This window comes from Talpa europaea (assembly GCF_964194135.1).
Source record: "Talpa europaea genome assembly, chromosome: 7".
NCBI classification, from domain to species: domain Eukaryota; kingdom Metazoa; phylum Chordata; class Mammalia; order Eulipotyphla; family Talpidae; genus Talpa; species Talpa europaea.
Window position 1 is genome coordinate 53,456,977 of NC_140074.1, and position 14,599 is coordinate 53,471,575.

General features: G+C 42.4%; 1 protein-coding gene across 1 annotated transcript in view; it reads right to left on the reverse strand.

Moving 5' to 3' along the window:
* The window catches only part of GABBR2 (gamma-aminobutyric acid type B receptor subunit 2), a gene marked incomplete at both ends in the record, with an annotated part of 333,143 nt that overhangs the window by 127,896 nt on the left and 190,648 nt on the right, over positions 1-14,599 (reverse strand). Inside the window, one exon of the mRNA XM_084237329.1 lies at positions 2,220-2,456. Within this exon, the coding sequence (XP_084093455.1) occupies positions 2,220-2,456 (237 nt within the window). The remainder of the gene's footprint in view (positions 1-2,219; positions 2,457-14,599) is intronic.

A 14,599-nucleotide genomic window follows, 5' to 3' on the forward strand; every position in this document is an offset into this window, starting at 1 on the left:
TCAGATTAAATAAGAAATAAAGGGGGAAAAGATGATCCTGATAAATGCACCCATGTACCCATGTACCCATGTTCTGAAGCCACTTTGTGCCAATGCTACCCTTGGGACCAGGAAAATCTTCTCTGTCTCTCAAAGAGAAAGGACTTCTCAGTGCCTGGGGTGCTGGGGAGCCTTGCAGGAGAGGTCTCTGGGCTGCATCAGGTAGGCTGAATGGGGGGGGGGGGTCTGGGAAGGGGTTCCTGGGCTGGCAAGGTCTGGGTTCCTCTTGCATTCAAGCACAAAGCTCCTCTTTACTCTGTGTTATGCACTGGGCACCATGTGAGATTTGGTAACAAGAGGATCTGAGGATAAAACAGCAATTTTTTAAAACCACTGGTCTGAGCTGTTCAAGTTTCAGGTCTGATAATAGGCTGTGCTGTCGACACAGAGTCTGCCCAGAACCAGAGAACTGTTACATCTCCACTGTGGGAACGGATGCCCAGACCTGCAGGCCGAGGCTGGCTCTCCTCAGGGACCTTGGAAATCCAAGGTCCACTTTGTTGTTAGCAAACTCCCATGGTTCAAAACTCTAGCATTCTTCGGAGTCACCTGGAGGGGCTGTTCAACCTCAGGTGGCTGGACCCCAGTTCAGAGGTTGGAATCCAGGGCGTCTAGGTGGTGTGAAAGGAGTGTGCATGCCTAACCAGCTCACAGAGGGCTGGTGCTACCTCACCAGGCGCACTTGGAGAATCCTGGGCACGTAAGAAAAAGGCCATCTCCATCAAGTGTCCTTTTAGAATTGGGACCTGACGTACCTTTCCAGCCTCATCACCCTCCTTTCCAATATTCCTGACAAAGTAATTGTCCCCCCACCCTCCACATCCAAGCACACGCTTCTTCCTTATCTCCTCTCCCTGTCTACAGCATAGCACAAAGGCTGCCTCTTTCAAAACACCTTCCCTGACGCTTTCACAAAAGATCACAGTCTCTTGTGGTATGAGCACCTTTTTCTTTTTTTTAAACCTTCTGTCATGTCCATCTCTCATTTTGGTCTAGGCCTTGCCTCTGTATCTGGACCCTGGGCTCCAGAATAGGAGTCCACCTTCTCCACCAATGAAATCCAAACCGTATGTCTGCACTTGCAGTACCTGCACGGGCCCTGACCTCCCAGACCCAGAATGCCACCCAGAGCACACACATGATGGAATATAAGCATTTAAGAAATGTACCAGTCAACATCTGATCTCTTCACACCCCAACACAGACCGATTCTACAAGTGAGTTCACAGGAGAGTACTTATTCAGCTTATTCTTCAGACACGTTTTCCACATTTTTTGGGAACAGAGTCAAGTGACAAATAGATCATTATGAGACATAAATAACTACCACTTATGTCCATTGCCAAATGTGGTATAATGCAGCAATGAAGAGTCAGATCCAGGTTCAAATCCTGGCTCTACCACTGAATGGCTGGAGTCCCTAAAAGCTCCAAGCTCCAGACTCCTCACCTTTCATAGGGATAATAACAGCACCTACTTTCTGTGGAGGGCATATGGATAAGACCAGTATTAACAACAACAATTACAGCATCTATTGAGCACCTACTATGTGCCCAGCATTGGACATGCATTACTGGGACTTACACAAAGGGCTTATTTTAGCACAGAATCTAGAACAATATAATCACTCAGGAAATTTTAGCTATTATTATCATTGCCGATTTTCCCAGCTTCTATGAAAGGCAAATATTATCACCCCTCTTCCAGATGAGAATTTTGAGACTCAGACAGAGCAAGGAGCTTGTTGAACAACTTCATAGATAGCATTTTTTTTTGCTTATCGTGGCTAATTTTTTAAATTGCCTCACAAGGTAGGCATTATTTCCATCTTGGGAATGAAAACTTTGTATTTTGGAGAAGGCAATTTGAAAGTGAAGACTTAGTGTTTGAACTTGACTTTGGGGCCAGAGCACCTCTGGTCCACCCCACCCCACCACGGGGTGAATTTCCCTACTCTGTGTGCCATCAGCCCAAGGCCCGTTCTCATCCCTGAGCTATTAAGAGGCATTTTCCCAAAGTGCCAGAGAGCATCCTGCTCCCGCCCCTTATCTCAGCAGCCCTGCAGTTCTACAGTCACAAGAATTTATTCAACAATCCCAGAAATAGAGAGACAGTCCCTCTTGCCTTGTATGCCGCTAAAGGGCATTGAGCAAAATGGAGCTGGGGGATGTAAGACTGACCGTGACCCCAAAGAAGTTGGTCTCGTTCATGGCGTTGAGGATGATCCTGCCCAGCGTGTGGTCTGTGTAGTTGAAGTCCTGGATCCGCTGGTGCCGGCTGCTGGCATGCAGTGTCTCCATGGCCCTCTGTAGGGTCTTGGCGATGACCCAGATGCCATCATAGGCGTAGCCGTGGAATTTGCTGGGTCCCACGCCTGACCGCTTGTTGTTGTATTCTCTCTCATACTGCTGCGGAGTCTGGAAAACATGGGGTTAAAGGGCACAAAGTTATAGCAAGCAGGGCATTGTCACAGCGCCAAGAGCTGACATTCTCCAGTGCCTACTATGTGCCAGGCATGGTGCTAGGCTCTAGGTATGTTATCCTCACAACAACCTCACATGGTGGGGGGAATACTATTATTGTTTCCATTTTACAGATGAGGAAACTGAGTTAGGGAATTTGACTTGCCTGGGGCCACATAGCTAATGAGTGGCAGGACTGAGATTTGAATCTGGCTATCTGACAAGGCTAGGGTGAAGGAATAATGTACCCTAACCAGACTCCCACCGGATATTTGCAGTGCCTGGGGTTAGTGGGAGCCCCCATATCCTCTGTCTAAATAATTAACTTACAGATAAGCAAACAAACTGTTCAATAAGTGCTTTCTATTTCCCCATCATAATAAACACTACTTCCCAGTGATCTGGAAGGTTGAGTGAATACAGAATTCTGGGGCTCTTCAGAGTATCTGGCTGGACACAACAGCACAGGGGGCGCTGGCCATGCTGTGACCCACACTCTCCCTTTCCCAGCTCCGTTCTGCAGCCTATAGCCCAGCTCAGTCCACAGGTCCTCCCTCTCCCAGTTTCAGTAGCCCCTTGGCCACCCCAGAGGTGTGACCCCCTGCCCAAGAAGGCTGACCCAGGAATGAGGTCCCCCACCCTCTTGGAAGTGGCTCCAGCCATTTGGGCAAGGAATTCAGGTCACCATCTAGAAGGGGAGCGGGTATAGGCTCCAAGTGGGCATGTGCCTGTGGCCCTGTGGATTTTGAGCTCTGAGGGGTCTGAGTGAGGACTTCTTGGTATGTGGGGCTTAGAGCAGGTCCCATCTGCCCAGGTATTGGAGCTGTTCTGCTGCTACTTTGTGTCACTTCCTCTGTCATCCTCCATACTATAGCAGGTTCTGTGAATAACTCGGCATTAAAAAAGTAATTTTTTCTTCCATTGAGCTGAATTTCATAAAAGAATTTCATTGGTGAGATTAACATTCTGATTATGGCCACAAAGTAATGAAACCGCCCTTTTTACTCCAGTCCCTGGGGCTTGGCCATCCAAATGACTGCCACCCCAGGGGAATCCACTACTCTCAGCCCCTCCATGGGCCTTTCCTCCAGTCACTGCTGAACAACTCTGCCAGCAATGCCAGCGGAACCCATGGTTTAGCTTTGAAAACTCTCCTTGGGGACAAATCACACATACCAACCAACAACTCCTTGTCAGTTTATACCAGGAAGGCTCTTTGAGGCTGTCATTCATACATGCCAGCCAGAGGTGCAGAGAGGTCCTAGACTTGCCTAAGGTCACAAAGCTTGTGTGTGTGTGTGTGTGTGTGTGTGTGTCTGTGTGTGTCTGTGTGTGTAGCTAGACTGATCCCATTCCCCCTTTGCTACTTTTCTTATCTACAACTTTGGAAGACACAATTTCATCTTGAAAATCATCCCATTGCTTGGAGCAAGATCTAGCACCCAAGGGAGGCTGGGCGGGCTGAGCCGTGGAAGGCTGGGTACACCAGTGGCTGCACTTCCAGTTGGGTCTCTTGTACTTGGTTCAGGGCCTTAGTAGAGTGGGGCTCACGCTCATGCCAGGGGACAACCAGTTCTTTAAACTGGGGACCCCGCAGGCCATGAATTCTGCCTAAACAAATATGAAGGGTGTCCCAGCAACAGATCTACCTGCTTTTTAAAAATTTTGGTCCTTACAGGATGGCTCAGGTTTTATCCCTGTTTACAGTTTTCCTTAGAAAAGCATTTTGTTCAGCCATCACATTTTCCTCATCGCTTACAATGTGCGGCAGAAACACATCAAATCAAGGTTCTTCAAGGCAACCGGCGCTGTCTGCAGTCCCATTCTCACAGTTATCTCACCCTCCACCTGTGCATGCTGCGGTCCAGGCTGGCTTTCTGCACTCACCCCCCTGTCCATGTCACTTCTCCTGCGGGAGCAAGAATCGGTCCATTCTGGGCCTCCCTGGTGGCACAGGCAGTTGAGTGCAGCACTGTGAAGCTGTCCGCAGCCTCTGCAGTGCCGGTTCGATCTCAGCCAGATAGTGAGGGTCCCACATGGTGCAGCAGACCTCTCCTGTCTCACCCGTTGCTCCCCTCAGCAGTGTATTTCATCAGTCTGCCTGTTCTGTTCCCCGCTCTGTCTCTGGTGGATCCTCTCACCCTCCCGCACATCTGGCCTGTACCCCGATTCTTGTATAAATAAAGAAATCTTAAAAAAAAGGTTAAAAAAAAAAAGAAAAGGTCCATTCTGAGGCTCTTTCTCATCATTTCTCATCCTTTTGTGTCCTTCAATTGCACCAAATTTCTTTGTACCTCAGGGCATTTGCACTAGTTGTTTCCCTGGCCAGAAAACTGCCCCCCCACCCCAGGCTCCTTGCAATGTATTCTTGACATTCAAATGTCAACACTTATCACTTCTCATGGATGTCTTCCCTGACCCACCCTTTCTAACCCCGCTTCACCCAGGCACTATTTACCAGTCTTATATTTTCTATGATATTCTTTACATCCTGTATTTTCCTTTTTCCCTGTTTACTAGCTGATTTTCTCTTTTTCCAACCCTGTCTCTTGGGGATTATGCTCCCTGGGTATCAGGGATGCTATCTGTCTTGATCACTTAGTTAGCACCAGAACCCAAAGCAAGACTGGGTGAGACCCTTTCTAAGTCTCATGTTTTCCAGATGAAAAATGAAGTGATCTAGAAGGTACCTCTTAGCAACAGAGGAAGGAGCACAGAGGTAAAGCCACAGCATTTGGGAGATCTGCCCTCTAGCCCCAGCTCTGTGGTTTGCTGTGACCTGGGGCAGGGCCCTATCTGCCTGGTCTTGGAGTCTGTGCTAGGTGGTGCAGTGAGGTTCAATAAGATGATGCATGCAAAGCACACAGCCCAGTGTCTAGGACATGCTAGGTACCCGACAAGTGCCAGCTGGTGCTATTAATAGCAGAGGGTTGTTCAACTTGGCTATAGCCACAAGCCATGGATGCCCTGAAGACTCAAGAGTGAGCCCAGCTGGCTGAGAGCACACAGCCACCCTATAGTGTGCCGATGTCCTGCCTTTAGCATCAATGTCCTGCCTTTACTTCATTTCCAATTATTGGACATTTAGGTTATTTTTAATATTTTCTTGTTATAGGACTGCAGAAAGTACCCCCGTAACTACAATTTCTGAACACACACTGATGATTACTTTTTCAGGATAAATTCCCAGAGGTATAATTGCTGAGGCAAAGGGTGTAAAAAACTTAAATACTACTCATACATATAAGGGGCCATGTTATTCTCCCCAAATATGAAAAGTTAAAATTCCCCTGTGTATTGAATGTACTTATGTCCCTGGAACCTTGACAATAGGTATTTTACTTTTTAAAATTATTAATTTGTTAAGAAAAGTAAAAAGTATGTCTCCTCTTAATTTTAATTTGTTATTTTTCTGATTAATGAGTAGAGTGAGCTTCTTTCAAATACCGATGGTCAATTTTTATTCCATAGGTGCATTTCTTCTTTAAACCCTATTGCTGCGCTGATAGTCATACCTTTAATTGTTTTGTTTGAAGGCATCCTGGTTATCTTTCCGTCTTTTAGTATTTGGCTGTGTTTTCTTTGATTTCTAAATGTGATTTGGATCTATTTCTGGTTGCTGCTGCAGCAACTGTCTACTTTAAAAGCACTAAAAAATTACTTAAATGTGTATTTCTCTAATTAATTGCTTTATGCATAAAAGGAAAGGCCCCTTTGACTTCTCTCCTGGATTTTGCTCCTGTGAGCTTTCTCTGACGCACACAGGCATCCGAGGGCTGTGGTGTCTGTCTTTTGAGTGCTGTTCCTTCAACCCAATGATAAGATTCAAATGACCTATCGAGACCTCCTCCCCATCCAGAGCATGCCACAGACACATGCTTCGAAGTTTCTACAACCCTCTTAAAGGCAGGGGTCCAGTCCTGAGGTGAACATTCTCCATGGAGTCTCACCAGGAGGTAATCAGTGTAGATTTTAAGCTTCTTTGATATAATTTATTTTATTTCTTTGTTTCTTTCTTGTGAGGACATGAGGGGGACCAAGCTCATATTGATTATTTAGTTTGCTTTTGGGCCAACATAAGTCCCTCCCCGCCCCCCGCCACCACAATATATTTTACATGTACCACCTGCAAACCCCTATCTTCTCTGTCTCACAAAATGTTCTCCTTCCAGAGGTTTAGGGGCAGGAGATAGGTGGAGAACACTGGAAATATGACTGTTTACCTCATTTCTGTGAGTAGAGTCCTTGGAACAGGACACAGGTGCAGTTAAGCTCTGAAAGGTGACCTCATTCTCAGTCTTTGCAAACACTGAGCTGAAGACGTTATCACTACCACATTATATCCCAGGCTATTCATCATCATCCCAAGTGAAGCCAGCACCAATCTCCCTTGGGCAAAACAATGACAGCAGGAAGAAACACTCTCCCAATTGTCTGAGAAAAAGTTATAGTTGTTTTTAAAGCAGGCCTCCAACACTTCAGGGCAGAATTTCTTCCACTGTAAAGCTGACACTGAAAGTTGAGTAATTACTCATTCTCTGAGATCAAGTTTATCATGAGATGTTAAAAGTTTCTGAGAGAATAACTTTATATAGATCGTCCCAATTACTGACAGGTTGTGCTCTAGCATATTTTTGAAAGGCAGTTGTTGGAACTGGGAACATATTTTTTCCCATAGAAACTATGTTATAAATAGAGGTTAGGTTCCCGGCGAGCCCACACAAGCGTGCAAACCCACAATGTGACTAGACTTCATGGGTCTGTCATTCCAACAGGACCAAGCTAGCTGAGTCCTGCTTTGTGGGAGAAGGGAACCTCACGGGAAAAGGGAGAAAAAGGACGTGTCCCCCTCTATGTCTCCAGTGACAACCCCACAGCTGGGAAACAGGTAGTTTCTCTCCAGCTTCCCTTGTGGATGTTGGAATCAAAGTCTCATTTAGAAGGTACAGCAGGAGATATTTGTTTAGTGTGACTCCTGTACTCCAATTGTAGGTAACCTGGGGAGCTTGTTAAAAATGCAGATGCAGGATTCTATATTTTGCTTCATTATATCTTTGAGATAACTCAGACATCCATATTTTTAAAAATCTAAGAATGTAAGAATGCACAGATTGATTACCACTGATTAAGTTCCTTCTACAATCTGATGATTGGATCTTTTCAAAAGCAACATCTAGGTGTTGTTAGCCCCCTCTGAGCCTCTCCAGTATCAGTAAGTTTACTGTCTCTTCAGGCAGAGTCTTCCAGAGGAGATGCCTGATATTCATGAGACTAGTCTGCACAGCTGACATCTATCTCCCTATAACTTGCATTCAGCATGTTGCATCTTCTTGTGAAGCTGCAAGAAACATGTCTGCTTCCTCTTACCCAAAACAGCATCTCAAAGAGCAGAAGACAGTAACATGCTGACCTGGTTCCCAATGTGGTGGTTTCCTTCTTTTAAGCTATGTAATCTCAGTTCCAACTTCCACTCTGACTATGATGACCTAGTTTATATCAGACTAAAGGTTCCATGAAGAATATTCACAGAGCAGAATAAAATATAGAAGGAGTAATTCAAAGACATCAGAGAGCAACCAGGACATCCAGGACTTGAGCAGCCAAGATCCTGAAGAGAAGAGAAAGGCTTTGACAGGAGTCCAGCAGACTCTACTGTTTCCCTTGGGGTATTTGTTGATTTGTAGGTAGGAAGGCTAGTTGCAGACACAGAAGGCATTGGATCAGAGATTATAGCAGTCTGGCAGGGAGAGAAAGACAAAAAATCAACAGACAAAAAACCAAAAATAACTGTAGCACTCGGCTATCAGGGTAGCAAGACTTTTAGGACCAAGACCTCAGAGGAAAGGAACCACAGAGAGGTGTGTCCCGTACTCAGACTGGCATTTGCACTTGGAATATTTGCTGATAATTAAGCAGGAGGCTACAACTACAAGCAAATATTGGTGCTTAAGGGCTAAGAAGGTACACATAGTATCTGGAGGTTCATAGTATCAGGAGGTGAAAATTGGAATTCAGGGTCAATAATACTGCAGGATTTCAGTTGATAACACAGAAGGACAGATGCCAGGAATAAGTGCAAACTAAAGTAGACCAGGTCTAAAGATAAGATTTTTTTTTTAAAAAAGGATCAGGGCTTAAAGAAACTAAAACCAAGTCTGGAATCGGCTCAGTCAGTTCTTGATTGGATTAAGGTAATCTATCCTGCCTGTCTTCTTGAGGAGAAAGAAATCTTTCCTTGAGAAAGATAATACTATCTGTAGTCTCCATCATTTTTTATATTCAGGTCAATTAGTCAAATTTATTAGGTATATCAGGATTAGTCCAGATGATATTAAAAGGGAAGGAGAAGTAAAAGAGAAAAGGAGGGAAGGAATGAAAGAAAAGAGGCAATAGGAATAGACCCATAGGTAATCCAAAGGTTGAAGTTAATGGACATCATCTTTAAAATAACAGTTTTATGTTAAAAAAGATGAAAAGATACAGAATATCACAAGGGAATTGAAATGATGAAAGAAAAAGCATAAGAATAAAGTGGAAATTCTAAGACCAAAAAATGTAATAACTGACATTAAGAATTCAATAGGTGGATATAGCAGCATATCAGACACGGCAGAAAGTGGGTCAGTGAACTGGAGGAAAAGTTAGTAGTAAATATTCACACTGAAGCATGGAGAGGAAAAAATGGATAGAAAATAATAAACAGACATAAAATAGATACACAATGTATTGAAAATTTATGGCATATGTGTAATTGTTGTCTGGAATGCAAGGAAAGAAAAGGCAGAAGCAACACTTAAAGGAATATTATGCTAGAATTTCCCTAAACACACATCAATCTACAAATTCATGAAGTTCTATGAACTCTATGAACTCCAAGTAAGATACACTACAGAAAACCTCACTTCTGCACCACATAGTAAAACTGTTGAAGACCAAAGCAAAGACAAAATCTTAAAAATAGGAAAGGGAGAGAGAGAAAAAGATACATTATCTTTAAAAAAGCAGCGATAAGAATGCAATTGAATTAATTCCAAAGGGCACCTGCACCCCTATGTTTACAGCAGCACTATTTACAATAGCTAAGGCATGGAAACAACCCAAATGCCCAAAAACAGATGACTGGATCAAGAAGATGTGGTACATACACACAATGGAATATTACTCAGAAATTAAAAAAGATAAACACATGCTGTTTGCAGCAACATGGATGGAGCTAGAAGGGATCATACGCAGAGAAATAAGTCAGAAAGAAAAAGAAAAATACCGGATGGTCTCACTCATAGCAGGAATTTAGAAAACCTAAATAAGGGACCAGGAAAAAGACTAATACAAAGTAAAAATCAAAATCAACAAGTAACTATAAACCAAAGACACACTATGGGCGGGGGGCGGAGGGGTAGGGAGAGAAAGGATTAGGGTCAAAATAAGGGGGGGGTGAAATTGTATGGGGAATATAACCAAAATGAAAATGCATACATTGTGCAAAAATGAAAAATGATGTAAGAATTATATAAAATAAAATATTAAAAAATGCAATTGATTTAGCAGAAACCAGAAGATAATAAAATGACATCTTAAAGTGCTGAAATAAAATAATAGATCATTTAGAATTTCACATCCAGTCAATATATTCCTCCAATTAGAGGTAGAAAAAATAAAATTTCAGACAACCAGAAAATACATTTATTTCCAGCAGGCCCACAATCAAAGAAAAACTAAGAGGAGTTCTTCAGACAGAAAGAAAACAATTTTAAGCAGAAATGCAAGAAGTAATTAAAAGTAACAGAAAGCAAAGATGTGAGTACATTTAAATGAAAAATAACATCAGGGCCAACAATATCCTAAAAAAATCTTAAGAAGAACAAAATGATGGATTTATACTACCATTTATCAGGTCTTATTATAAAGCTTCAATTATTAAGACTGTGTAGTGGCAGTTAAAGGACAGGTGAATAGAACAATGGAATAGAAGATCCCAAAACAGATCCACCATACATACATTAATTTAATTTGTAACAATGATGACACTATGACATGAGAGTAGGATGGGGAAGATGATGAAATTTTCAATAAATGATTCTAAGTCAATAGTTATCCATTTGGAAACAGATAATCTTGATCTTACCTCAGATCACACATAAGATTAATTTCCTTTGAAATTATTTTGTGAATTCCATATATAAATATGAAAGGTCAAACAAAATTTCTAAAAAACAGAGGTGGAAAATATTTTCATGTACTTGAGTGGACAAAGACGCTTAAATAGGACACAAATATACCAATCATAAATAAGAGTAATAATCTGGACTATATTAAAATTAAGAATTTCTGTTCATTAAAATACATCATTAAAAGAGTGAAAGATAAGTTAGAGTGGAAGAAAATAAAGTACATCTCACAACCCAAGAATTCATATCCAGAAAATTAAAATAAACTACAAATTGATAAGAAAGAGGCAGAAAATCCAATCAGAAAAAAATGGGTGAAAGACTTAACTAGTCATTTACAAAAGAAGATATCAAAATGGTCATCAAAAATATGAAAAGAGGTCCAACTTCATTAGTCATCAGGGAAATGCAAATTAAAACTAAAATGAGATATCACTATACACCCACTAGATTGGCTAAAATTAAAAGCTGACAATACCAAATGTTGATGAGCATGTGAACCAACTGGAAGCCTCAATCACTGCTGGTGGGTATGTAAATTGGTACAACCACTTTAGAAATCTGTTTGGCAGTACCTACTAAAGTTGAACATATGCATACCTTATGACTCAGAAATTCCACTCCTAAGTATGTACCCATAGTAATTTGCACATATATTCACTAAAATACATCAAATACCTAGAAATAAATCAAACAAAATATGTGCAAGAATTCTACACAGAAAATTACAAAACATTTTTTGAGAGAAATGAAAGACCTAGCTAAATGCAGGTTATACAAAAATTAATGGATTGGAAGAATCTGTATTAAGATGTCAGTTTTCCCCAAAGCAAACTACATATTCAGCAAAATCCCATGTTTTTGTGTGTATGTGTGTATAAATTGACAACCAAATTTAAAAATGTATACAGAAATGCAAAGCAATAAGAATAGGCAAAACAATCTTGATAGACAACTAACAAAAAAGAGGGAGGATCTATACCAGTAGTTATACTTATTAAAAAGCTTTAGTATTAACACAAAGGTGTTTTGCTGGAAAAAAAAAAAAAACCAAAACAGACCAACTAATACAAGAGAAAAGGTTTAGAAATAGAAACAAATATGTGTAGTCATTTGATTCTGACAAAGGTGAAATGGCAGCATAGTCTAAGAAAAGATGGGCTTTTCAATGCTGTTCAATTGTATATCAATATGAAAAAGAAGAAAGGAATCTTGATCCTTACCTCACACCATACACAAAATCAACTAGGGTGATTGTAGATCTAAATGAGAAAGGTAAACACTTCTAAAAAATGAGAGGAAAACATCTTCAAGACTTTGGGGTAGAATTCATTAAAATAAAGAATTTCTGTTTATTCAAAACTAACATTTAGAGGACTTCTGGGCAGCTGAAGACAGCAGAAGAAGTGTATTAGCAACCACAAACTATACACAAGATTTTTAGTCATAGCCATTCTATATAAAATCATGCTATTACCAATAGTTACAGATAAAGACTACTAAAATTGCAAAATTACTGTGAGTAAAAAGAAAAAAATAAATTCCAGCATGACAACCACTTAGGCTTTTGCTCCACTCATTCTCTGGCAAAAGGACTATGGCAAACAAAGGCAGACTAACAAACTGCGAGAAAGTCAGAAGATAGGAGCTACTTAAGGGTGACTTGTAATGACTACCAGAAAGACTAATCCACACTAAATCTAAAGATCCTATAAATATAAAAGTAACTGGACCATTCAAAACACTTTCTTCAGAGAAGGGATTTTAAAGGATTCCCCAAGAGCTAGACAATAATGTTCAAAGTCACGCTGTTCATAATGGCCCCAAACTTAACAATCTTAATGTCAAATTAAATAAATAGTATAGCCACCAGGGGAATATTATTCAGCCATGAAAATGGACAAATGTCTACATGGAACAACATAAATGAATCTCACCAACATAATGCTTTATGAGAGTATATACTATGTGCTTTCCTTTATTTAAAGTTCAAAATCAGACAAATACATGTTGATAGAAGTCAGAAGAGTGGTTACTTTTGTCAGTAGATATTGAATGGGATGGGTCATAAGGCTGAATTCTGGATTTCTAGTAATACTCTTTTTCTTTGAATGTTGCCAGCAAATACAAAAGAGAAGGAAAAAGAAGGACAAAATGGTCCCTCCAAGGAGTCTTTCAGAAGTCCCATATAATACTTCTATCTACATCTCATTTGGAAGATTTAGAATCCTGGCCACATCTAGCTATATGGGAGGTTGAGAATGGTAGATTTTCAGATGTGGCAACATACCTAGTTAAAAACTGGAGTTGGGTTCCTGAGGAGGAATGGGTGCTATGGATGTTGGTATGGACAGCTAGCTGTCTCCCAGAGTCACCCAGTTGGGAAGTGGTGGGGTCCAGGTTCACATCTAGTCACTGTCCTATTGCTTGTGACTATCCATCAGCTACCACACCTTCCTCCCAGGTCCCTGTCCCTCTGCCATGTTGCCTGTCTCCCAGTGAAGTGAGTGTTGGGTAGTTGCAGAACAGGAGTCCTGTGGGGGAGTTAGGGGGTGCGCAGGTAGCAGCATTGTGAAGCTTGGCTGCTGGGGAGCATCCAGTTTCTAAGGCACATTTCCTTGCTTCTCTCCAGAGCCCAGTGCTTCCCTGCCAGTGCCACAATCTTTGTTCTTCATCTTGTAGGAGCTCATGGAAGTGCCAATGAGATGGGTCATTAAGTTGAAGACTTACTCCATTGTGTTTTCCCACCTCTACCATGTTGCATTAAGAGTCACGGGTGGTCCCAGAAGCTTCTTGCCAGAGAACATGACAAAACCCTTCCAAGGACTGAGCTTGTGTTTTTGATAGGGGAGGGGGAAGGTTGGGGCCACCTCTGAGGTCTCCTGTGATTCCAGGGTTCTGTGACATTTCCATCTGGAACACTGGCTCAGCTCAGTGTCTCAGCAGGAGAACCATGACAGGAAGAATGTCCTGATCGGAGAGGCTGAGCCAGCCCTGGAGAAACCCAGCCAGCATTATAAATGCTCAAGAAGGAAACAAACCTAGCAGGGCTTTGAAAAGTGAAAGCTGACACTGGACATCAGCAATGTCAATAGACTCACTGCGGGAGTGGAGTGGTGATGGGGAACTTGGAGAAAGAGCTGCAGTCAGAGCCAGAGCAAATGCCCAGAGGTGTTCGTGACGCCTGCGCTCTGAATGTGCTCAGGGAAGCCTGGAGGTCTGCACGTGCCATCTCTGGAAATTTCAATAGGAAAGAACTGCTGAACATGCCCTGGATGCAGACCATGACCTTGTTACTCTTTTACCAGAAATCTCCTGGGCACCAATGAGGGAGATGGCACAGACATGTGGAAAGGGAGCCTTGGCGAATGAATTCCAGGAGGGGTCACTCTTCTGCCTGATTCTGCCACTTTCTCTACCAGGAGTTTCCTTTATCCTGGAGATTCCAGAGTTTGACATTTTAACCAGGTCACACCACTTGCTGTAATAACCCATGCCATATTTACACAGCCAGAGAAGTTGGACAGGAATTACCTGGTTCAAAACTCTCATTTTGAGATGTGGAAACTGAGGCTCAGAGTGAGAGCGGGACTAACTGAGGTGGCGGAGAGGGGTGGGGATGCCAGGATTCTGCTCCACCTCCTAATTACCGGCCCTGAGCACTCCTGTTGAGCCACTTTTGACAGGGGAGGGGGAAGGTTGGGGCCACCTCTGAGGTCTCCTGTGATCCCAGGGTTCTGTGACACACCACAGGAAGGGCACTTTGGATACCTGCCTACATCTTGAGGGAACTCCTGGGAAGGGGGGTGGAGCAAAGAGCGAGGGATAAGCTGTCTTGGCATCACGTCCTGGATCTCTGTTGGGTTGACTGTATTAGTTTCTTGGTGATGCCGTATCTAATTCCCATAAACTGGGCAGCTTACAGCACAG